The sequence below is a fragment of the Lipotes vexillifer genome, unplaced genomic scaffold (assembly GCF_000442215.2).
Source record: "Lipotes vexillifer unplaced genomic scaffold, Lipotes_vexillifer_v1.1 scaffold864, whole genome shotgun sequence".
In the NCBI taxonomy this organism is placed as follows: Eukaryota; Metazoa; Chordata; class Mammalia; order Artiodactyla; family Lipotidae; genus Lipotes; species Lipotes vexillifer.
This window is the reverse complement of record NW_006796769.1, coordinates 1,990,774-2,017,862: the sequence shown is the minus strand read 5'-3', so window position 1 is coordinate 2,017,862 and position 27,089 is coordinate 1,990,774. Positions and strand designations below refer to the sequence as shown.

The window sequence follows — 27,089 nt, the reverse complement described above, 5'->3', positions numbered from 1 at the left end:
CCATCATCTCTCCAGACTCGACCGAGTACGAGGCTCTCCTAACCCCACTGGCCCCTAGTTCACGCCAACCACAGACCGTGTCACTCTCCCCTGCCCATGTAGCTAAAGGGGAGGGGACCGCAGTTCTGCCCCTGCCTGGCGCACACAAATCTAGCCTGATGGAGGTGGGCCTAGATGCCCTAGAGGTGGGCCTCCAGCTCCGAGGCACAAACCAACTTTCCGAAACAGCAGCATGAAGCCTAACGGTGGCTCAGCACTCACACCAGACCCAGGAGACTTTCCCACCAAAAGACGCCTTCCCAGAACAATGTGGATCCAAGGGTAAACACGGCTCTTACTCTGGAACCCAGGGCGGCCTAACCAGGAGAGAGGCTCGGCCGGTCCTCGGGCACCCAGGGCTCCCCATCCTGGACACTACTCTCCAGAAAGAGCTGGGGTTTGGCCAGTTCAGTACACCGCAGGCAGCCGGCGAGGAAGTCAACGCAAACGTACAGTCACACATAGAGAAAAACCCAGGGACTCACTTGCATCCTTGGGCGTGCTGTTCCTCCGTACAGCTGCGGGGTGTCTCAATGCTTCCCAGGAAACCACTGCGGGGTTCCTGGAGTCCTCAGCCTCGGGTCTTTGCGCTCTCCCGAGCGCAGTCGACTTCCAGCCCCTCCACAGGGGCCCCTCCAGCAGGAAATCTTCTCTTGCACACCGCGGGGCACGTCCGCAGACCGGGTCCTGGTCCTGGCGGAGGTACTGAGGGCCCCCCAGGAAAGCAAACAGGAGCCCGGAAGATGCGCTGTGCAGCTTGGGGCGTGTGGGGCAGCAAGTCTGGGTCCCGAAGGAGAAGGGCGGGAGAGGATGCCCGAGATGCGCTGACGAATGCGGGCGACTCAGAGAACCGCAGAGCCCACTTGGGGAGCCGCCGCAGGGATCACCCTCCCGCCAGGAAGCCGACCTCAAGGGCTCTCGGGAGATGTGCGCGGCCTGAGTTAACCTCTTACCAATCAGGGAAGTTCCCTTAATCAGGAAGTAATTGGAAACTGCTGTGGCTAATTGGAAGCCGCCCCAGCCAGTCAGGCCCGCGTTTCTGCTTGGCGGCCATTGGCTGTAGCTGAGGAGCTGGTGCCGCGTTGATACTGACCACGACCTCACCAGGACGTCTCGCCACTGTCTTACACCTGCTCTGTTTCTCGTATTCGCCTCCTCCTTCTGGTTCCAGCAGGCCTGGGAGTTCGAGGCCCTGCTCTAACAAGTGGCAAAGGAAGACGCGTCAGTCACAAGGGCGCCCCCCTTGGCCTTTGCTGGCAGTGCGGGTCCATGGGGGTGGAGGTGGCCTGGGGTTCAGGCACCGGCGCGCCTTGACCCTGAAAAGGGATGATGGGGGATAACGGCCACGGAGGGTCCGTGAACAGCTGTGAGAAACAGAAGCTGCCTCCTTGAAGGAAGACACTTTGAGAAACTTTCAGGAGGCCCCCGTTTCGTTTATCTCAGTTTTCCTCTTTGGGCTGAAAGGTGACAGATTGTACGAAACATTCACTTGTATCCTTTCTTGCGCACTCTCTGATTCTCCCTCTCGAGGGGGACATTGGGGGACTGCTTCCTTGAAACAGAGAGCCAGCTATACAGATTCTGGGTTTATACTAGTGATTTCTAAAATAAAAAGTAACAGATGCTGGTGATAAAGTATACGCGAGTAGTACTGGTGAGGAGCAGCCTAACTATAGCCATGACCCTACGTCTTCCGTTTGAGGGTTTAGTGTGGGATCAATACAATCTTTGAGCTTGGGAAGTTGTACTGAGAACAAGGTTCAGAGACAAAATTGTCTAACCGTCCACTGATTGTGAAACAGAGGCCAAAAAGAGCTGGCCTCTGGGCAGGAAGCCAAGGAAATCCAATTAGGGTCAGTGACCCAGGGGGCAGAGGTTGGGAGGGCAGGGCTCCAGATCATTCTGAGGAAGTTCACACAGGCAGGCTTTATTCCCCACTCACTTAAGGACCCTCCCCAAGCTGCCTCCCCCTCAGGGCAAGTATGAACCAAAGAAAGGCTGTGAGGGTTTTATTCACTTATATCTACCACCTGGAATCTATGAGCAACTTTCTGAACCCTGCTTGAGTTAACACTTCAGGTTCTAAGAGGTAAGGCAGGGGAGATGTAAGCCAGGACAAAACTGAGGTTCAGAAAAGGGCCAATAGCTCCGCTCCTGGAAAGCTTATTTGAAAGAATTTTCTAAATTTAGAGGCTTCTGGGCTGTAACCACTCTTAATCACTTATATAATTTTTATATATAATACTGCTCCCTAGTTAAATGCACAAACTCATAAAATGTCTAAATATCAAGATTACTCCAGGATAACAGTTTTTAAAGGTTTGAAACAAGATGGCTTCTAAGATAAATATTTGCCTTTTGATTATTTTTCAGTACATTCAGATACAAAGTAGGCCGTATTTATACACACAGGGTGGGTGACTGTTTATTGTAGTAAAAGAAAGAATTGTTTTAAGTTCTAAGTAGTATCCTATTCCTCTTTTTTTAATTTTGTGACTTGAAAGTGTATGACACACTTTTGTATATAGGGTTCATTCCTTTACAATTATTTTGTAAACAACTAATGTACATTTATTCAATCAAAACGCACTGGTTTAGTGTGTTCTAAGTGCTTAGCTTCTGTTGGGGATAAAAGAATAAATCAGTACAGGTTTTGCTATCCAAACACTTAAAAGGGACAGGGAGAGAAAAAGTAAATTTTAAACTTAAAAAAAATCATTCACCTACAAATCTAGTCATCCACACAAAATTAATTTAAAATCTTGGAAGTTCTAAGAAATCTGATTATTTATAGCTCCTTCTTGCTTTTTACTATGGAGAGCTACCCAGTAAGTCATTTGGACAGACTGTTTTTGCAGATTCACTATTATACAGAATAATAAAATTCAATTAATATCTTACCGACTTTTGGACACTTTATGTTTCTTTTCCCAGAAACCGAGGACTGAAATAATAATAATAATTTTATTTCCTTTTGAGAGAGAAGGTAAAAATGAGTCTTGGTGAAATTTGATAATGTGTAATACGGTGGAAATCCCATTTGCTTGCTGACACAATCCTGCAGAAGACCCCATCATTTTCGATCACTTCAATCAGTCCATAGGCCTAGCTACCTCTGCACAGCAGAAATGTAACTGTTAGGTCCAGAGAGTTGTCGTTTACCTTTTTCAGCTTGGGTCTTCACATAGAAAAACAACAGAGAGAGAAATGTAGAGGCCAGATATACACAGAGGTATAGGTATAGATGGTTACAGCTACAGATGGTTGTATACAGATGGTTTACTGCTGTAAATCGGGAATTTTCATCCTTGGCATTTTTGACATTTGGTGGAAGACAATTCTTTGTCATATGGGGCTGTCCTAAGTGTTGTCCTGTGTGTTGCAGGACATTCATCAGCATCTCTGTACTGTACCTGCCACATCCTAGGAGCATCCCCACCCAACTGTGACAATAATGTCTTCAGACATTACCAAATGTCCCCTGGGGCATAACATCACCCCTGGTTGAGAAACACTGATATAAATATAGATATAGATAAATAGATGGGAGAGAGAGAGAAAAACATCAAAATGGAGACGTTCATAGGCACAGAGATAGAAATAATTGCCTCCACGAGAATTCCAAAGACAGAGCATACATACTTACAAAAAAGAAACCACCCAAACTCTGATTCAAATAGATACATGCACCCCAAAATTCACAGTAGCACTATTTACAATAGCCAAGATATAAAAGCAACCTAAGTGTCCATTGACAGATGAATGGATAAAAAAGATATGGTACAACCAGTCAGAATGGCCATCATCAAAAAATCTACAAACCATAAATGCTGGAGAGGGTGTGGAGCAAAGGGAACCCTCTTGCACTGTTGGTGGGAATGTGAATTGATACAGCCACTATGGAGAACAGTATGGAGGTTCCTTAAAAAACTAAAAATAAAACTACCATACGACCCAGCAATCCCACCACTGGGCATAGACCCTGAGAAAACCATCATTCAAAAAGATTCATGTACCACAATGTTCATTGCAGCACTATTTACAATAGCCAGACATGGAAGCAACCTAAATGTCATAGACAGATGAATGGATTAAGAAGATGTGGCACATACATACAATGGACTGTTACTCAGACACAAAAAGAAATGAAATTGAGTTATTTGTAGTGAGGTGGATGGACCTAGAGACTGTCATACAGAGTAAAGTAAGTCAGAAAGAGAAAAACAAATACCATATGCTAACACATAAATATGCAATCTAAAAAACATAAATGGTTCTGATGAACCTAGGGGAAGGACAGAAATAAAGACACAGATGTAGAGAATGGACTCGAGGACACAGGGAGGGGTCAGGGTAAGCTGGGACGAAGTGAGAGAGTGGCATGGACATATATACACTACCAAATGTAAAATAGATAGCTAGCGGGAAGCAGCCGCATAGCACAAGGAGATCAGCTTGGTGCTTCGTGACCACCTAGAGGGGTGGGATAGGGAAGGTGGGAGGGAGACGCAAGAGGGAGGAGATATGGGGATGTATGTGTACGTATAGCTGATTCACCTTGTTATAAAGCAGAAACTAACACACCATTGTAAAGCAATTATACTCCAATAAAGATGTTATAAATAAATAAATAAATGAATAAATAAATAAGATATGGTACATATATACAATGGAAAACAACTCAGCCATAAAAAAAGAATGAACTTTTGCCATCTTCAACACCATGGATAGACCTGGAGGGTATTATGCTTAATGAAATAAGTCAGACAGAGAAAGACACATATTGTATACTTTCACTTATATGTGGAATCTAAAATATAAAAGAAACACGTGAATATAAGAACGAATATAACAAAATAGAAACAGACTCAGAGACAGAGGGGAAGCTAGTGGTTACCAGTGGGGAGGGGGAAGACGGAGGGGCGGGATAGGGGTAGGGGATTAAAAGGTACAAACTACTCTGTATAAAATAAATAAGCTACAAGGATATACTGTATAACGCAAGGAATATAGCCAATAGTTTATAGTAACTACAAACGGAGTTTAACTTTTAAAAATTGTGAATCACTATGGCATACACCTGAAACTCATATAATATTGTACATCAACTATATCTCAGTTCTTAAATAAAAGGGTAACAACCACAATAACAAAACCTCCCCTACCCCTAGCCTGCTGTGAACACTAAGAGAGCCATACTTTGTCTGGATTAAGGCAGCATTTTATCTTGATTAAAATTACAACGGCTGGTAGGCAGCCCTCTGGGAGCCCTCAGGGTGGACAGATGCCTTTATTCTCCTTCCCACAGCATCCTTGAAATCACTACAACATGCTGCAATTATATATAAGAAAGGCATACCCAGGGTTCCACCATCATCCAGAATTTGATGTGTTTTATTATGAGATTACATTTTGTTTATTCAAGAAAATAAAATATTGAGTGAAATTGGACAATCCAATACTACTGTAATTTATAAATGTAAAAATAGTGAGAGATCTCTTCATATCAGCAAATAAAGATCCCATTCATTATTTTTAACGGTACATTATAATACATATATCCTCTAACTTATTTAACTAGTCTCTATAGAAGGACAGACATTCTTGAATTTGTTTTTAGTATTATCAAAATGCACCCATAAGCATTTCATTCCATATGTTTTGTCATATTTGAAGGTAATTTTGTAGAATAAATTCTTAGCTGGACTTGCTGAAGGAAAGAGCCTGTACATAATTTTTAAATTTGAGAGAAATTTCAAAATTCTATCCAAAAATAACTGCTGCAATTCGTAATTCTACCAACAGGATATAAAGGCATTTGTCTAATACCCTCAAAAACTCTGAGTTATCAAAAATTTTAAAGTTCTGCCATTCAGAGCGGTGACATATATTGCATTACTGTTTTAATTTTCTTGAAATACACTTATTACCATGGATTGTTATATTTGAACTCCTTGTTCATACTTTTACCTGGTTTTCTATTAAATGATTTATCTTATTCCTTATAGTTCTCAGAGTGTATGTTATAAATTAAGAAAATAATTCCTTGTGTCTCATACTACTGTAAATCCTTTTTCTCGATTTGTCATTCGGCTTTTGGATTTTAAATTTTAGGAAGTCAGATTCTTCAGTCATTTTCTCCATGACTTCTAAGTTATGTGTACTTGAAGTTCTTTCTGGTATTTTTATTATTGCATATTAATATTTAAATTGATGATCCAACATATTTTAAGTAGTAAAGACAAGATTTTATATTGTAAAGTTGTGTCTACTTTCACGTTCCCATGACCAATACCTCAAAATAGCTCTGTCTGCTGAAAATGCAGTCCTGTCGCAAAGTATTTATTAATCTTCCTTTTCTTTCATCCTCTTTTTGAAACTCTGAATGCCTTTCCGTATGTCTACATTTATGCAAGAGAAATGTCCTAGGAGTTGGGGGATTTTGGAGTATTTTCCTCACACATATATTCATGATTATTCAAAAGACTCCTTTGCCCATATTAATATGGTTTGCTACTTTCAAAATGACCAAGATACTGAAATGAACCACCCATTTTTGGCTCATGCAAAAACACCACCACAGCATGAATGGTAGTGGTCAGAATTCAGATACATGTTAAAACATGCTTACAGTTTTGCAAACATAGTTCTACCTATCTCCCTTAAATGCTTTATATTTTATCTCCAGGATTTCTAATTACTAGCAACTTAATCATTTTTGTTAATAAATATGAGCCTTATGAAAAAAATATATACAGTTTTCAACCATATTAAAATCAGCTGGGGGGATTATAGATAAGTACATATTTATACAAATACAAATATAAATATATGTTTAGGCCTCATCCTTGAATCTCTGATTTAACCGGCCTTCTCTTCCACACTAGCCAACTGCAGACAACCAACTTAAAAAAAATAAATAAATTAGTGGACTCTGCCTTACCCAATCACTATCAACCTTGCCTATGAGTTGCTAATTCAAAGCATATGCTGAGAAAGGAAATTTGGAAGCTGTATCAAATAAAATGATTTTTTTATTTCATCATCTTAAAACATGTACATAGAATAATCATCACGGCTGACAGATGCACAAACTCATGGGAACATGATAGGTTTGTAGGAGACGACCTAACACTGCCACTGTCCCCCTCAGCACCTCTGCACCGTGCCCACTAGGACAGGAGGCCCGGTTTGATCAGATCCCTAAGCATTGGTTGGGCTACTGGGCCCTGCCTCACTATGTGTTGGTCTGATCATGCCAGCCATTCCTTCTACTCCCTGACCCTGTGGCTGGCCGAATGTGATAAGATGGCAAGACATGTCTTTAGTATGAGTATGATATTCCAGTTCCTATAGAAGCTTTTATACACACTTCATCCTATGTTTTTCAGAGTCTTAAATGGGGCATGAGTCACCAGCCAAGCTAAAAATAAAATGATGCTTTGATTTTTATCTGACTACGTGTCTGTGAACGGTTCCCTCAGAAACTCATAATGGCAATGGGGGACAGTACGGCAGAATTTAGACACTGCCAGGCCTCTAGTCTAATTTAATCCAAATGCAACTGAAACCCCTTCCTAGCCCTTAAAGGCTCTCAAGTTCTAAACATCACCGGATGTAGTTAATATTATACAAATTTCTTTGTTAACACATTTTTTCAAAAAATGGAAAAAACTGATATTTTAGCATCACTTATTCATGATTTACTGATTTTAACAGCTCTGTAACATTCATCTCTTACCTCTTCATTACCATCACTGCAGAAATTTAGGGGTAATCTTGTAAAAGTTAGAGGAAGATAAAACCAAGATAACTGCCAAAGCTATTTTCCTAGGACTTGTATTTTACAATAATCATGGGATATACATACTGATTTTCCACATTTGCGTGGTACAATTTTCCTTCATAGGTTCATTTTTATTTACTTTTTGAGGTTATAATGGGATTTATTTTCCAAGTTTGATATTATAATGTTATCATAATTGGAAACTGATGTCAACTTCAATTAGTTTTGATTTGGGGACAAATCGAAAAAACACGACTTCATATTTAGAGAACATCTACAGGATATAAAAGTCTCTCATGCTCACCTAGAGGAGAGAGTCATATTAAGTCATGCTGGCTTATACACAGAGAGCACAGAGAGAAGTGGTCCTGAATTAGGAATAGATTAAATCAAAATCATTCCATGAAGATTTATTGACTGTACTAAAGTCATATATGTCATCACCAGAGAAGACAGTCGTGGCACATTTCTTGGCCTTGGAGGATGTATGTTCTATTTGTCATACTAGAACACAAAGATATACAACCTTCAACAAAAGGCAACTTGAGAGACAGTGTGATTTCAAAGGAGTGCTTGATTCAAGATCTATGTTAGTTACAAGTGCTAAAGGAGTTCAGAAAAAAACAACCAAAAAAAGACCTTTTTGGTGGGGTTGTTTTTTAACTTGGGATGCACAGGGCCAATTTCCTGAACTAAATATAATGTGAAATGGGTTCTGAAAGCTGGATATAATGTAGGCAGGCAGAGGGAAGGATGAAGAATATTACAGTATATTATGTTCTCTTATAAGGTCAGATCAAGGAATAACTCATAGACCCATTCAACTAAATATGAAACCCCCCCTAGCACTATAGCCTGAGTGTCTGTGGCCTCCCAAATTCATATGTTGAAATCCCCACCCCCAACATGGTGGTATTTGAAGGTGGGAACTTTGGGATGTGATTATGGAGAAGGTAGCCCTCATGAATGGGATTAGCACCCTTTTAAAAGAGACCATGGAGACCTCCCTTGCTCCTTGCACAGTATGAAGACACTGAAAGCCTAGACACAAACAGCCCCTATGAACCAAGAAACAGGCCCTCCTGAGACACCAAATTTGCTGGCACCTTAATCTTGAACTTTCAGCCTCCAGAGCTACAGGAAATAAATCCCCACTGATTTTAAGCCCCACAGTCTGTGGTATCCTATTATAGCAACCAGAGTAGACTGAAACACACAGGGAAAATATGGAAGAGACGGAAGGCCAGAAGTGTACTTTGCACTTGGTAGGGTTCCTTGAATATCAGGGTCACATTGACTAGAGTGCTTATCTTACTGGCAACATAGAATGAGCACAGGACTGTGGCAAATGTTTCAGAATTAGAGGGGGGTGAGCCTGGGGCCAGCATGTTATCATCTCCATGTACCGGTCAACCTGTGGGCATGGGTCAACCTCGCATAGAATGGGACTTCGTGGAGCGTTTTCTGTGAGGATCAAAGCAGGTTGTGTTTTATAAAGAGATGTTGCAAAAGAAAACATGTAGGCTTAGACTTCTGTGGAGGTCTGAGAATCAGGAGGAGGTACAGAGTCAATATGGCCAGAGATTAAAAAAACGGCAGGAATATGACAGCTCATAAAAACCAGTGAGGGCAGGACTTCCCTGGTGGCACAGTGGTTTAAGAATCCGCCTGCCAATGCAGGGGACATGGGTTCGAGCCCTGGTCTGGGAGGATCCCACATGCCGCAGAGCAACTAAGCTCGTGTGACACAATGACTGAGCCTGTGCTCTGGAGCCCGTGAGCCACAACTACGCAGCCCGCATACCACAACTACTGAAGCCCACGCGCCAAGAGCCCGTGCTCCACAACAAAAGAAGCCACCGCAATGAGAAGCCCGCGCACGGCAACAAAGCGTAGCCCCCACTGGCCGCCAACTAGAGAAAGCCCGCGTGCAGCAACGAAGACCCAGTGCTGCCAAAAATAAACAAATACATAAATAAAGTTATTAAAAAAAACAAAATGGGAACTAGGGTTTTAATTCTAGATAGCTCAGGAGCAGATTTCTATTCCTAATTTTGAGTTTAATATTTTCTCTTGGGCTCACAAGAAGTCTTAATTTAATGCTCAGTATTTATATACTAAAAGTTAATTTATCGATGGAGACATAAATCATATATGCGTTTGTGTTATATATACATTTTTGTTTCCTTTAAAGATTTCTTGTTACATAGGGTAAATCATATATTCTTACTAAATTTCAAGTTACAATGTAAACATCAGTAATTCTAACCTCCAAATTCTGTTTTGTTAGTTGGGGATTACATCTAAATCATATGTTACTTATTAAAAGTTCTCTACTGTAGTTACACAAAAGAAATTTCTTTATATAAAATGATCAAGTTGTTAATAAAACAACCGTTTTTTTTTTGTTAGTGCACATTTTGAGCAGATAAACACAGCGTTTGTACAGAAGTAAAACAACTACAGACCATGAAAGCTCTAAGTGATAACTTTCCTGACAACTCAGTGAATCAGCAGCTCACACATCAATCCTCTCACAAAAGTCCCTTCTTTGAATTCCAGAGCTGCTTTAAGTGCTGTGAGTTAATCGTATTTGAGAAATAAACAACTGTTCCAAGATATAATGAGAAACAAACAGCATTAGAGTCTCCACCTCAACCCTGTTAATTAGATTTCAATACTATTTATAACGATTTTGCCCATCACCTAATGTTGAAATGTTGCAACCTGCTCACACATTTGCCCTAATAATGAGGAAATTTCCTATTTCACAACATTATTTATTTTCCTATTTCACATCATTCTTTATTCAAATTTTATAATTGTAGAGACCTATAGTGCTTGGCAGTCATTACTGGAATTCTGCTTCTGATATGTTTTGCCAATTTGTCAGGACACCTGGCACGCAGGCGCAGCAACGAAGACCCAACACAGCCAAAAAAATAAATTAATTAATTAAAAAATAAATAAATAAAATAAATGAATTAAAAAAAATGAAGCTGTTAAAAAATATATTAAAAAATCTAAGTGAGTAATCATACATATAACTCAACAATGTTGATAAAGCTTTCTGAGTCACAGCTATTAATTTATATACTATTCACAAGTACCTCAGGATAAAATACAATATTCTAACCTTAATATTTCTACTGCTGATCCTGTTATAATACTGAAGATGGAAATACTGACAGAAATTTTTTTAAATTCTATAAGCAATATGAGTTTAATTACTTTGGAAACACCCCTCTTCCCCCGCCCCGCGCAAATAATGCCTGAACCTAGAAAGGTACATAAGTATGACCAAAAATATTTCAAAATAATAGATTTGAAGATCATTGGTAGTTTTCCCCTCAGAACATGAGTGCTTTACAGCTGGACAGTTAATTACAAACCATATCCAACAGATGATCAATCTGGTTGCATTTGTGACGGCTCCTGGGAAAGTTTTCTTGCGGGAGCTCAGCGCTCTTCCTCACAGAGCAATATTTTTTACTTTCATATGCAATAGGCATTTGTCTTTCATTGAAAGAGAAAGAGTTACTTTTTAACACAGAGGCATATGACTTAATATTTGAGTAAACTAGATTCTCTATTTTTTGTCCCAATGCTTTCTATTATTACAAAATAGCACTATTCCCTAGTAGAATCATTAGTGTGGATGAAAAGTTAGTAAATAATAGTTAGAAGAGCATGAAAGAGGTTAAGGAATTTTGCATCAAATTAGCAAGGACTGCAAATATGGATACTTTGTCCAAACATCCAAATGTTGGCCCACACATGTCAGACAGGAAGAAAGAAAGTTTACCTAACAAATCCATAAAGGAGGCAGCTATATGCAATATGTCTCAGAAAGGGCAACTGGAAAAGTGTTTCTAAAAACAGTAACATTGGAGATGACTCAGAAAAAACTGCAAGGTATTTTATATTTGAAAATGCATAAAGAAATGCAAATAAAATCTACTTGAAATATATTCATATTCTATACTTAACATATTGACTATATAGTTAATATATATTGATATTTATATATATATTAATATTATATATTTATTAATATACTATATACTTACTAATATATACTAATATATATACTATTAATCTATTAACTAGATGTAAAAATACAATTATGCATTTTTATAGCTAGAGATTTTTCTCAATTCACAAAATTGTAAATAAAGTATATCATTTTTGTATATTACTGCTAAGATTAGCATGAATGCCATTTTATTTATCTAAGCAGCACAATTTCTTCTGCCTACTGTCAGTTTTTCTACAAGACCCTATATTCAACAAACTTAATCTCTAATGTAGAATTTTAAAACCAGAGGATAAAGTCTTATTTGCCATACATGTATATATTTAAATATGTTCATCAGTTTGGCTAAGAAATTCCAATTTCTTTGAAAGGGATATTCCTCATTCCTTGGCCAACATTAAAAAAAAAAAAAGATGAAAATATTTGTACAGGTACAATTTTTTTTTTCTTGGTGATAAATGAAAAATATAACTTAAAATCATCCCAGGAAATACTTTTCTTTCTTCATGGTAAAAAATCATAGATTAAAAGAGAAAGCTAATGAGGAATGGAATATTCTATGATGGTGTGAACCAAAAATTCTCCAAAGAGCACAATGTTCTCTCATGTTTTTACTCCACCCACCTCCTATGTTCTTTGTATTGAATATATTCTCTGACAATATCAAGGTTCCTTTTGTTGTTCTTTAAATTGTGCTCACTTTGTACTTTTTCTCTCAAATCCACAGTTGCTTAAAAACAATGGTGTACCATAACTTAAATTACCTTGGCAACAGTGTTTTACAGATCTTGAACAATGTGATATGTATTAATGAAGTCGGTGATTGCTTTCAATAAGAAGTTACGTTCTTAGGGATTGAAAAAGGTGCGCACAAAGCTCCAGTCTCTAATTTTTCTTTATAGTAACTAAAATGTTCTTTTCTGAAAATGAAATTCAAATGTTAATCCCAATTACGTTTCACAATCTGAGTATGTCCAACCTCATCTATTACAGGAAGAGCCAACACTTTACCTCACTTTCAAATCCCCTTGCTGGAGCTGCCCATCATACACGGATAAAATGTCAAAATCTTCTTCAAGAGCAAAGGTGTGGAATGACAATTGTATCCGATTGCGTTCTCCCGTGATGATAATCCAGGTGCAGTTAGCATAGTTTGGGTAACCATGGGGAAACCCTGGACTCTCAATGGTGCCATTGGGACCCTGGACTAAGCCTCCACAGTTCTGACCTGAAAAAGAAAACACACCAAAAAGCATATAAGTTTGGCCTATCTTTAGTATATTCTTTTTTAACTTTTCCAACCATTTGGTAATTGTTTTTTGGCCACACCATGTGGCTTGCAGGATCTTATTTCCCCGACCAGGGATTGAAGCCAAACCACTAGAGTGAAAGCCCAGAATCCTAACCACTAGGCCACCAGGGAACTCCTTGGCCAATTTTTATAATGACTTATTGTGTGATCCTTCATGCACAAATGTTGAATGATAAATTGCAGTGGTGTTCTCCAGTGTTAAAAGATAGAGAATAACTCCTCCCTAAAAAAAAAAAAAAGAGAGAGAAGAAAAAGAAGGAAATATACAACTTTTTGGGTACTCATATTACAAATTTGGGGAAATATTTTTTACAGCTTCAGCCATATCAGACTGCCACATTTGTGAAACAAAGTTGGTGCCAACTGTCTGCACATTATCATGAGGAAACACTGCCCACAATATCCTTGCTGGGGAAATTAAATTGACAGATAAAAAACCATTAAATCACTCTCTAAATACATACACATATTAATATATCTAAATGAGTGCGATCTGAGGTACGTACTATGAATAGTTAGGTAAAAACCATGCTCAAACTTCAAACTATTTGCACCCACATTGGTTAAAGTCCCACAAAGCCAAAGAACAAAATGAGACCACGGGAATCTTACCCAGTTGAAAACAAAAGGTGTTAAGAGAAATTAAATTATGCGGAAATGAAGGAGCAAGCAGACCAGCAAAATAAGGGACCTCCCCTCTATGGATGTCTTCCTGTTTATCTGGGGGGACTTACTGGATGACAGAGAAGGGAGATGTTTGTTGAAATGATGGGCTTCACTAAAGAAAAGGCTCAGAATCAGGAATGGGTGAGTTTAGGTTTCCTTACTCAGGTTTGTAGGGTAACCCACACTTTGCTCACCCGTCTTATTCTTGCTTCTCTTAGAGAGGAGGAATTATGATAGCTCTAATGTTCAAGATCTACATATTTGATGTTGTGATTAAAGTAAGAGATATTTATTTGGTTTTGTCCCCTCTGGCACAGAGCTCCTTAATCTCTTGGAATTTCCTAAATGAAGGGGGTGGTGGTGTTTTGTTATGTTAATGGAGCACATTTTGGACCACACCTAGGGATGGGGCTGGTTGCCAGGAGAACATCACAAGGTGATTAGAGGGTTGCAACTTTCAGTCCCAACCTCCTGACTTTTAGAGGGAAGGGGGAAGGGGCTGGAAGGTGAATCAATCCCAATGGCCAATGATTTGATCAGTCATGCTTGTGTAATGAAGCTTCATCAAAGACCTCAAAAAACGGGGCTCAGAGAGCTTCCAGGTTGGTGAACACCTGGAAATACTGGGAGACCAGTGAGCTGAGAGAAGGCAGAGAAGCTCAGCACCCCTTCCCCATGCCTTGCCCTGGGCAACTCTTCATCTGGCTGTTGATTCCTATCCTTTAATAAACCAGTAATCTAATGAATAAACAGATTTCCTGAATTCTGTGAGCTGCTGTAGCAAATTAATCGAACGTCAGGAGGGAGGCCTGGGAACCTCTGATTATAGCCAGTGGGTTGGAAGTACAGGTAAGAACCTGGGCTTTCGATTGGCCTCTGAAGTTAAGGGCAGTCTTGGGGACTGAACCCCTTACCTGTGGAATCCGATGAGAGGAATCATAGGACACCCACTTGGCATCCTGAGTATTGCTTGTTGGTTGGTGTGCGGAACCCTACCCTACCGGTGGAATTGGGTGCAGGACCCAAACAACAAGAGAAGGGGAAAAGATGGGAAGGGCGGGTGAGTACCACAAAGCCCCCTCAGTCGCTGAGCAGGCTGGGAAGTGTTCCCCAGAGCTGATTCCAGGCTCCCTCAGCCCCTCAAGATGCTGTGGCATGGACTCTAATATCGGGCTCTCCTGGCAATTCTCAGATTTCATGAGCAGTTCCAAAGAACTGGACCTTTTTTTGTCAACTGCAGCCCTGGGATGCCTGCAAGGACCTTCTGCTAAAAGGACAGCATCGGGGAGGTTAGGAACAGCCACACACCTGGACCACCGATTGTATTGCTACCACGGGACAAACCCTAAAATCCCCCCCTTCCCAACCTCACCAATCCAACTCCTTTGGAGTATAATTGCTTTACAGTGGTGTGTTAGTTTCTGCTTTATAACAAAGTGAATCAGTTATACATATACATATGTTCCCATGTCTCTTCCCTCTTGTGTCTCCCTCCCTCCCACCCTCCCTATCCCACCCCTCTAGGTGGTCACAAAGCACCGAGCTGATCTCCCTGTGCTATGCGTCTGCTTCCCACTAGCTATCTATTTTACACTTGGTAGTGTATATATGTCCATGCCACTCTCTCGCTTTGTCACAGCTTACCATTCCCCCTCCCCATGTCCTCAAGTCCATTCTCTAGTAGGTCTGAATCTTTACTCCTGTCTTACCCCTAGGTTCTTCATGACATTTTTTGTTGTTGTTGTTAAATTCCATATATATGTGTTAGCATACAGTATTTGTCTTTCTCCTTCTGACTTACTTCACTCTGTAGGACAGACTCCAGGTCCATCTTCTCTTGCTCCCTGGTTTCCTCCCCACCTGTTCCTCCCACCTCCCCTTCGCACATAACCACTCCTCTATATAAGCCTTCAGGGACATCCTAAGTGGTCCCTGTAGTTGTTTATAAGTTTTCTGTGCACTACCCCAAAGTGTGTCTTCCACAACTATGGCTCAGTCAGACTGGATGAAAAAGAGCAGAGGCTAAGAGCAGGACGGGTGGATTATCTGAACTTCCCTGATAACGCATTTTAATCAACTTAACCATAACTATGACGGACATGTGAGGGAACAAAATAACTCCTATCAAATCGTTCCAACATTGAGTTTGTCTGAGGTTAGCTCTTAAGTAGCCTCTGCAAATGGCTTGCAGTGTTTCGTTCCTTCTTAATCTGGCCAATTTCCACCAAGATGTTTAGATGTATTTAAATGTTTTGACACTAAGAATATTAAGAAAGAATATTAAGAAAAATCTGGGCACACTCAGATTACTGCAATTAGTAGAAGCCCTTGAATACAAGTATTATCCTAGCTTTTACTGTTGAGCGACAAACAAAATTATTTCCAACTACATTTTACACTTAAAAAAATATTCACCATAGTAGCTCTCAGTGAGCTCAAATCTTTCACAGTAATGGTATCAAATGCTTGTGGGAGTTTGCTAAATCTTAAAAAAAGAAGAAATTAATGAAAGGGATTTATGAGTTTAAAACCAAAGAACTAATAAGAAGCCCATTTTCCACTAAATTTAAATCTAACAATAACACTGTAACAAGTAGATATTAAAGCTGTGGGGTTTTGAAAGGTCTTTAAAGAAAATAGCTTTTCTGGTTTATCTAGCAATACGTGCTTCACAGTAAATCAAAGAGTGAAGACTTGATCATAAATTGGAGGAAAGAAAAATAAATTCAACAGAAAAAGTGTCAGCTGGAAAGTAGTTGCTATTATAGACCCATCATGGTGAACCAAATTATCGGATATTACGATTTTTCTCCAAGGAGTAACACTTAGGCTGCATTTGAGTACCAGTTTTTACAGGGCATTTTGCAGAATGAGTCACATTTGATCCAGAGATAGACTTTTCCAGGGGGCCCGTTACAAACTTAGGGAAGTGCTCAAAGGTTCTTGGATGAGTAACTGTCAAGCTTGACTGCACATTGCAAACAACTGAGGAATTTTCAAAGAGATGGAGATAACGTCTAATGTAGTTGGTCTGGGCTGAGAATTTCCAAGACAATACCAGAGATCTTATGCTACTTAACGTCACATTTTATTATAAAGCTACAATAATCTGAACGGTGTTTAATTGTGCCAGCCGAGATAAAGAGCCAGTGGAACAAAACAGAAAGTCCCCAAACCCACAGAGATACAGACACTAAATTTATGACAAAAGTGGTGCTGCAGGGCTTGGGGGGAAAGATGGTCCTTTCAGTAGATGGTGCTGGGCCAATTGGACAACCAAATGGGAGAAATAAATCTTGATCCCCACCGCACAATATACACAAACATCAGTCCCAAATGGGTTACAGATCTAAATGTAAACTGTGAAACAGTAATGCTTCCAAAAGAAACATTAAAAAAAAGAATCTTCATAACAGTGTGGTAGGCAAAGATTTCTTAAATAGCACACAAAAAGTAATAATCATAAAAGGAAAACGTGAGAAGGAAATCAAAAAAAAAAATTAGGATGTATTTCCAATTCATGTATTCATCCAATGACCTATTCACCATCTAATGAATAAACCGCACAGATCAACAAGAAAAAGGCAACACAATAGAAAAACACTAACTAGAGGTAGCTGGAGATTTAGAATCAGAGGGGATTTTTCTAAAATTGGAAAGAGACAAAGGGATCATAAAATCTCCAGCGCTGACTACTACCCCGCACACCCACCCCGGGCCAGGGCCTGTCCTGGAGGTGTAAGGGAATAGCATTTTGTGCTAAAGAAAAAAGAAACAAAAAAACAAAAGAACCTGATTGATTTGGTCTTTCTTTGTGGAAGTAACAACCCCATTTTGTAACTTTTGTTCATTCCACACAACTTTTTTTTTTTAACATCTTTATTGGAGTATAATTACTTTACGATGGTGTGTTAGTTTCTGCTTTATAACAAAGTGTATCAGCTATATGTATACATATATCCCCATATCTCCTCCCTCTTGCGTCTCCCTCCCACCCTCCCTATCCCACCCCTCTAGGTGGTCACAAAGCACCGAGCTGATCTCCCTGTGCACTCCACACAACTTTTGATACTACGAGGGAACTTCGAATTTGCCTGCAATTTAGTCAGTATCTCCCGACCCATGTAAATATCTCGACTTTTACTTAAAAAAAAAGAGCCTGATGAAAATAATTATTTGTCTAAGCAATAGTGCTACAATGGTATCGACTAGAGTTCCTCAGAGTAAGTGGCATTAATTCAAAATCCGTACTAGTATTGAATTGAAGGACACCTCCTTATAACAATTACTTTAAAGCTGTGATCTCAGCATCTTTGGGATCTAACTAAGGGTCATGCTTCCTACATACCCACAAAAATAATGGCTGCCACAATGGATAATTAAACTAAAATTATTCTCCAAACGGAAATCCGAGGATGGAAAGTCATTATAATTAACAAATGTGAATAATGTATAGCTTACATTCTTCAACTGGTACCAGAACTAATACAGGTATCATGTTAATGTCTACCTGACATAAAGATTGCTTCAATGGAAAGACATACTTTTCACTGAATAAAATAAAGCCACGGATGAAGGTACACAGATTATATATGTCATATGTATACATTTTCAGAATTTATATGCACTTTCACATAAAGATGGAGTATGGGACTTGCCAATTGTCCCACCATCCACAAACACCAAGATTGTGGGTTCCCAGAAGAGTTTTCATCCTACCTTCCTTATATGATTTTCCACCTTGATTCTTTTTTTTTTTTTTTTTTATCTTTTTTTGCGGTACGCGGGCCTCTCACTGTTGTGGCCTCTCCCGTTGCGGAGCACAGGCTCCGGACGCGCAGGCTCAGCGGCCTATGGCTCACGGGCCCAGCCGCTCCGCGGCATGTGGGATCCTCCCGGACCGGGGCACGAACCCGCCTCCCCTGCATCGCCAGACGGACTCTCAACCACTGCGCCACCAGGGAAGCCCTCCACCTTGATTCTTATACTCCAATGGGCACTTGCCTGCTACAGACAACTCTCAAATATTCTACAAATCTTTTCTTTTTAAATTGCTGACATCTATGCTTGATGTCAATGTTGGCCTTAAACAGCCTCAAATAAGCAGATTATTTTAACTGGAAAACAATGTTAATGGACAAACTTTTAAATATTGTAAATGTAATCATACATTTATATATTGCATAACAGAAATCTACTGTAAGTACATTTGTGAATTATATTTCCTAAGGGCAATGAAATAATCAGCAATGTTGCAGTGAGAATTTTAATCTCTTAACAAAAATTATGTTGTTTGTTACAGGATGGAAAACTCAGTTAATACTATTCTTTAAGAAACTGTCCTTAAGGTACTGATGCTAGAAGTTACCTTGAAATCAAATATCAGTGTCAACAGGAAAAAAAGCAAGTATATATGTATCTACACCTATACATATAATACCTATAATACCTATAATTATAGGTTACAAATAATAACCAATAATGGAAGAGAATGTAAAAAAATATATATGCATAATGGAATCACTTTGCTGTACATTGACACTAACACATTGTAAATCAACTATATTTCAAGAATATTTCAAAATATATATATATATCAGTATATATTTAAGTCACTCACCATCCCGTTACCAACAATAATTATTGTTGAATGTTTTTTATTATTACTGAATTATTATTATTCAATGTTTTTTCCAATCTACACTTTAATGGTGCCATATTACCTGATGTATAATATGTGAGCAATTTGTTTTGGGGTGACTGTATATTTGCCAGTCCTATGGACTGAACAGGAGACAATAAGAACTATAAGTGTAGTATGTCTTGCTTCGTCAGTAGGTTGGCTGGTTGTTGACGTTGTTGTTTATTCTGAGAAGCTACATAAGATCGCCTGGGCCTCAACAACGAGACTGCAGGAAAAATCCCAAGTCCTGAGAGCAGTGTAGCTCATGATGGTCAGATGAGGTTCAGTGCTGGAGGCTGGGGAACCCATTCTGGGAAAGGCAGGGCTAATGTGCTCCAGGACAGTTCCCTGCGTTGAAAGACAACCTTGGAAACACTCAACTGAGCAAATAGCATCCTGCCCTGGTCACTCCTGAGATGCAACGGCCCCTCTGCTCTGAAGGGTCACCACACTTGGGTCTGTGCCTCACCCAGATCCTACTCTCTGAATTGTGGTTCAGCACACACTTTTCACTTCCTAGAAGAGAGTATTTGCTGAGATGATTCATCTGTGACTCATCCTGATTCACTGTAAGCATTTGATGAATGAATGTATATATACACAAATGCCTTCCTGACTCCACAAGCTGTTGAAATTGCTGTTTCCCTCAATTCTGGACCTGCTGACCCATTCCTGGGAAGTAACAGAGGTAGACGACATAATATTTGTAAACTCATATGCAAGCGTCTGACACCTACTATCTTGTTTAATTCTTGCACAGCCTTTAAGGTAAAAAGTAGCTTAGCTTTTTCAAGCTGTTATAATAATTATTTATTTATTATCATATAATTATAGTTACCTTATAGTATTCGTAACAGTTTTGCCAGCTGTTGGGGTATGTATTCAGATGAAGATTTGTGATAAGGTAGTGCCTTTGCTGTATAAAACTCCTCTCTGAGAGCAAACATTTTGCCATCTGGGATGTTTTAACCTGTGATTTGGTTCAGTGACTCCAGAAACTTATCATCTATAATATTCAGTATGTGAAGAGAGCCATACCAGGAAAGGACATTCTGTCCTGAATTCTAGCAACAAGGAAACAGGTCACGTGACAAATGATTGCCAGGACCGCAGAAGAATAATCTGGAGATGACAACATTTGAGAAATATATAGTTGCCTTCTAACTCTCTGGCCTGATATCATTTAAAAAAGTAAACAGACTTGTGTGTACAGAGTGTGAACAAAAGCTGTATTATCATCACAACCCTGTCTCTCCTTGGAGGCGGACATTGAAAATAAACAGGTTTATGTCCTGTCTGCAACAGGCTCAGATAATCACAGTGGTTCATTCTGAAAACAAGGCAATTCAGGAAGTTTTTTTGTTTGGTTTTGTTTTAATATTTATCATACTTGGTGGCTGTCTCCATTCATTCCCTTCATCCATTCTGCAAAAATAAAAATTTACATTTTTCATATATTATGTAAGTTTCTATGCAAATACAACTTTCATTACTTTCTTACAACCAGATTATTGACCTCGAAAGCTTCTCTTATTTTGGAATTTGTGTGGAAATATACTCTAAACCTGTAGATTTGCTGCAAGACTGAAAATTCCCTTCTCCTACTGGATGGGTGACAATGCAGTAACTCAAAAGTAAAAGAGAATGGTGCACTGTGACCCTCACTTGCATTTTTAATTTTCTTTCGTGACTGAGGAATATGATGACATGCTTATTAGAATTTCCCATATCAGGAGGCCTCACATTTCACTCACAGCAGCAGAAGTCTCTCTGATCAGATAAGTACTTTTTTGAAGCGGTAAACAAATCAAATACGCATTAAACTCTGCTCTGCATTAGTGAAACCAAGCGGGGCCTGTGGGGCTCCCAGGCAAGGAGGCCCTTTTGTCCCCTGTTTCGTGTTGGCAAGTCTCCAAGCCTTCCCTGAGTTCCAAAGGGAGGATTTGAACAGCTCTGAAGCAGCCAAGAAACCACCTGAGGCAAGACTAAAGGGACCAGAGAAACTCATCAAGGTTAGGAGACACATTACCTGAGATGAGACTAAGGGGTACAGGCCCTGCTCACCCCCTGATCTTGTGAGAGACCCTGCCCTTGAACCATGGTCATAAAGCCCTCATCAAATCCTCTGGGGCGGGGATACAGAGCTTTTCGAGGCAGGAGCCTGCTGTGGCCCCCTTGGCCTGGCTAAGTAGTAAACTCTCCACTCCTACTTTACCCAAAACTCTGTCTCTTGAGATTCGATCCGGCACTGGTGCACAGAAGCTGAGCTTCCGGGCATCCTTATCTTCTACGGTTTCATTGGCTATTTCAGGGTCTGCATTATTTGGGAAAGGATGAATTGTAGAAGGATCATGACGTAAAATGCCCTTCCTAGGACTCTGATTGAGGTGTTTCAAAATTACAGTCTTCAGGCATTTTCCAGGAACTGCATGCCCTAAAGGAAGTTTTCAGAGCATTCTATTTCTCAGTGTACCAACAGCAGCAACTGTATCAGCTACTATAGCTGACAGCCCGAGGCTGCTTGGTTCAGTTTTAATCTCAAACGCTTAGGGGAGATTACTCACAATGTGAGCAAAGAAGAAAAATAGAAAAGCCGGAGGCACATAAGCCTTAGTCCCCGAGATGGGGCCAAGAAATCAGTTCTTCCCTAATGACTTCACCGCCCATGAGCAAGGCCATGCAGGTAGCCCTTACACAACAGATGAGCCATCGATGAACCATCAATACCCAATTCTATCACTTATAAAAGAGAGAGGGGATTTCACTAGACTATGTAAGTATGGAGTACAATCTTTCATCATTGTACTAAAGTTTGTCATCATGACCATGTGCAGACTTGGTCTGCTTAACACCTTTCCCTTTCTCAAGCACCCCAAGACGGTCCCCACCACAGGGCCTTTGCATGTGCTAATCCATCTACCCTAAATGTTCTTCCCGCAGATCCCCCTGGATCTGACCTCTCCTCCGGTGGGTCACAGTGCAGGGGGCTCTTCCCAGACACTCATGTCCTGGTCAGTAGCCCCTCTCCATCCGTGCTCACTGGCCCACGCCCTGCTGTGTTTCCAGATGGCATTTATCATTCTGTGAAAATATCTTGTTTGCTTCTTTACTCGTTGTCTACCTGTCTCTGTAACAAATACGTAAACCTTCCAAAAGTGAGGGCGTTGTCGGCCTTGTTTATAACCCTGTTCCTACAAGACTGTCTGGCACTCAGTATTCAGTTATGGAGGCACGTGGGTGAGTTGGGGTATATGTGTGGGAAACAATGGTGGTGGTGGTGTAAATTATGAGTTATAAATCTATGTGCATACTCATGTGGAAAGAATCTGTCAAAATATAAAGTAGTGGTACTAGAAGGAACCTTCCTTATATTCTCCAGACAAGTGATTACCTAGAACATTCAGAGTGCAGTGTTGTCATTCTAATTCCAAGAAAAGGCATTTTATCATCTCCGTCCTATAGAGGAGTCTGATTGGCAACAGCTCCTAAGACTAATTTAAATATTCCCTGCTTTGAATGTAAATTGCTGCAGCTACTATGGAAAACAGTATGGAGGGTCCTCAAAAAACTAAAATTAGTATTTCCATATGATCCAGCAATCCCACTCCTGTGCATATAACCAGACAAAACTATAATTCAAAAAGATACATGCACCCCAATGTTCATAGCAGCACTATTCACAATAGCCAAGACATGGAAACAACCTAAACGTCCCTTGACAGATGAATGGAAAAAGATGATGTGGTATATATATGGCATATTACTCAGCCATAAAAAAGAATGAAATGATGCCATTTGCAGCAACATGGATGGAACTAGAGGTTATCATACTAAGTGAAGTAAGTCAGACAGAGAAAGACAAATACTATACGATATCACTTGTATGTGGAATCTAAAATATGACACGAATGAACACGTCCATGAAACAGAAACAGACTCACAGACATAGAGAACAGACTTATGGTTGCCAAGGGGGAGGCGGGTGGGGGAGGAGTGGATTGGGAGTTTGGGGTTCGAAGATGCAAACTATTACATATAGAATGGATATGGGACTTTCCTGGTGGCACAGTGGTTAAGAATCCTCCTAGCAATGCAGGGGACACAGCTTCGATCCCTGGTCCAGGAAGATCCCACATGCCATGGAGCAACTAAGCCAGTGTGCCACAACTACAGAGCCTGTGCTTTAGAGCCTGCGAGCCACAACTACTGAGCCCACGTGCCACAACTACTGGAGCCTGTGCTCCTCAACAAGAGAAGCCACTGCAATGAAGACAGAAGACAGCCAAAAATAAATTAATTAAAAAAAAAAGAATGGATAAACAACAAGGTCCCACTGTATAGCAAAGGGAACTACATTCAATATCCTGTGATAAACCATATGGGAAAGAATATGAAAAATAATATATATATGTATAACTGAGTCACTTTGCTGTACATCATAAATTAACACATTGTAAATCAACCATATTTCAATAAATAAAAAATGAAATAAAAATTTACTACCACATATTCCCTGCTCTATTTGAAGCTAATTTTTCTCTTATTTGATCCTCCTTCATACACTGGCATCTCTGCCTTTCTAGAAGTGGGTCATAATTCAGGATGAGGCAAGGCTGTGGTTAGTCAGACCTGGAACTGCTTAGATGTGAGGTCAATGTTGTTTCCTTAGCTATTGCACCCAGGGGAGGGTTTTTTAGTTGATTCTAGGACTGTAATAGGTTCACCAACTGAGAAATTCTTGCACTGATGGTAATAAAGTCATTCAATGTCAATCCAAAGAGATAAATTGGAAGAACACTGTACATAGTGTTGAGTCAAAAAAGCACTGGGCTGTGGATCAAACAAAACAAAAATGGGATTAATTTCCAGCATGAAGCACTGGGGATTGATCAAGTCACCTGGCTGACAGTAGCCTCAGCTTCCATGGGTGGGAGATGAGAATGACACCATCTTGCAAGATTGTAGTAGGGATTAGAGATGAAGCATGGTTGAGCAGAGGTAGAGGCTGGAAAGCAAAAGGATAGCTGCTGTAGCTACAGACTGAATGCTTGTGTCCCCACAAAATTCATATGTTGAAACCCAATCTCCATTGGTGTCATGGAGTTAGGAGGCGGGACCTTTGGGAGGTGACTAGTTCAGAGGGTGGAGCCTTCACGAATGGGATTAGTGTCCTTATGAAAGAGACCTCAGAGAATTCCTTCACCCCTTCTGCCATGTGAGGACACAGCACGAAGATGGCCATCTATGTACCAAGAAGAGGATCCTCCCAGATACTGAATCTGCTGTCACCTTGATCCTGGACTTCTAGCCTCCAGAAAAGGGAGAAACAGATTTCTCCTGTTTATAAGCCCCCCAGTCTACGGTATTTTGTTGTAACAGCCTGAACTGACTACGACAACTACAGATGGCCCCCAACTTATGGTGATTTGACTTACAATATTTTGACTTTATGATGGTGCAAAAGCAAAGGAGAAAACATACTTCAGGTTTTGAGTTTTGATCTTTTCCCCAGGCTGGTGATAGGTGGCCTGATCCCCTATCGTGATGCTGGGCAACTGCTGCCACAGCTTCCAGTCAACCCAAGGTCACAAGGGGAAACAGCCAACACGCTTGTAGACACAGACAACTATTCTGGAGACAGACAACTATTCTGTTTTTTACTTCCAGTACAGTATTTGATAAATGACATCAGGTATTCAACACATTATTATAAAACAGGCTTTGTGTTAGATGATTTTGCCCAACTGTAGGCTAATGTAAGTATTCTGAACACGTTGAAGGTAGGCTGGGCTAAGCTACGATGTTCGTAGGGTAAGTGAATTAAGTCCATTTCAATTTATGATATTGTCAACTTACAATGGGTTTATTGGGATGTAATATTGAGATGTAACCCTATCGTAAGTCAAGGAAGATCTGTACTGTTTTCAAAAAGGATAGTTCACTGGAGAGTCTCCTGATTTTAAGAGAATTTTACAAGTTAAATAATGAGTGGGACCTCACCCTTTATCTGGCTCTGCCCTGCTTTCCTTTAAATGCCTGGGTAGACGTTGCATTTTAGGAGGTGCCTTCACGTGCACCTGTGTCTGCTTGGTGCCTTGTCCACGAGGTCCTCAGCTCACAATGTGGTACTTAAAATACTAGGATTGCCACTGCCAAATTATTTGACTTTCTAGATTTTGAGTGATGAAGTTGGTTATATCACAAAACAAACCAAGTGAACACAAAACAAACAAGCAAATAAACTGTACTTTTATCATGGTTCCCAGATCTCACACTGATGCTCTTTCAATAGGTGACTTTTGGCCTGAAACAGGCTACCATCTAAATTTGAGTCTTTTCTCTCAGAAACTTCAAATCTACCTTTCTCTACTGCAAGTTATTTTGAACTCAATTCTACTTTGTTCCTAGAAGCACACCATGCATTGTCAATTAAGATAATTCTCCCTCCACAGCCTGTAGAACTCACATTCTTAATTGTACGTCAGATGTTGCTTTATCTTTTAATGAAATACCCAGTGATGAAACACATTATGATCGGTCAATAGAATTGAACTGTTCCTCAAATTTGAAATAATGTAATTCTGTATTTCTGCTTTAATACATGAGAATTCAAAAGAGGTATAAATCAGTCTCAAGGTAACGGTGGTACATCAATGTAGGAAAATACGTTTCCCTTAAATAGAGCATTTAAAATCTAAGATGTTGATATAGTTTAACCTTGATGCTGTACGATCAATTCGGTGATACTTGTTAAGAAAAGTAAAATAAAACTATCACCTGACTCCTTCCTGGGTGCTCCAAATCCCTACCTGCAATGGGGCCTATCGACCCTCTACTTGAATTATTTCTGTGCAGATGGATGGATCATCACCATTCCGTTCCCCATTTCTCTCTTTTTTGAACAGTAGTGAACAATTTCTAGATCTGCAAGAGAGATTTTTAAATTCTAATACTATGTTCTGTTTTAATGTTTAGTGAGAATTTACCTCCAAAGAGAAACTGAAATGTTAAAAAGTCACGCTAAAACCCCACTAACCTACGGTCAGCTATGAAGTGTGAAGCTAATGTAAACTCTCAGAGAGGAAAGGGAAGGAGAATATTCATCCATGAGTTCCTTTGTGGTTAAGGAAGATTTTCAGATTTAGAGACTGAAAGCCTGACAAATCACGAACAGGTATTTGTTTTAACCTTATCAAAATTAACACATGCACTTTAAAAATAAAAAGGAAATGTGTAATGATTTCCTACATACTTTGAATACCACCCAGAATGAGTGGCTGAGACAGCAGATAAGTCAGAATCTTAAGGGTCATTGTATAGGTTTAATAGGAAAGAACTGATCTCCAAGAAGTTGTGCTTAAATTTATCAAACAAACAGGTTTAAAATCTGCTTGTCCCATTGGGCAAATAGACCACTGGGCCCAACAGGACTCCTGAAATGGTTCAGGTCTCAATTTAATGTCTCTCTTGGTCGCTTTCCCCACCTGTGAATCTCCATGGAGATGATTCTGCCACCCAGAATCTCAGTGGCTTCCGGGAGGATCCACAACTACAGAACATCAAACAG

The 27,089-nt window shown here is 40.0% G+C and overlaps 1 protein-coding gene across 1 annotated transcript in view; it reads right to left on the bottom strand.

Annotated features, from left to right (window-relative positions):
• LOC103077051 (CUB and sushi domain-containing protein 1-like) overlaps positions 1 to 27,089 on the bottom strand; it is a 902,706-nt gene that overhangs the window by 842,433 nt on the left and 33,184 nt on the right. Inside the window, exons 2-3 of the mRNA XM_007468990.1 lie at positions 21,738 to 21,900; positions 12,900 to 13,089 (exon numbers count right to left, since the gene is read on the bottom strand). Coding sequence (XP_007469052.1) covers positions 12,900 to 13,089; positions 21,738 to 21,900 — 353 coding nt within the window. The remainder of the gene's footprint in view (positions 1 to 12,899; positions 13,090 to 21,737; positions 21,901 to 27,089) is intronic.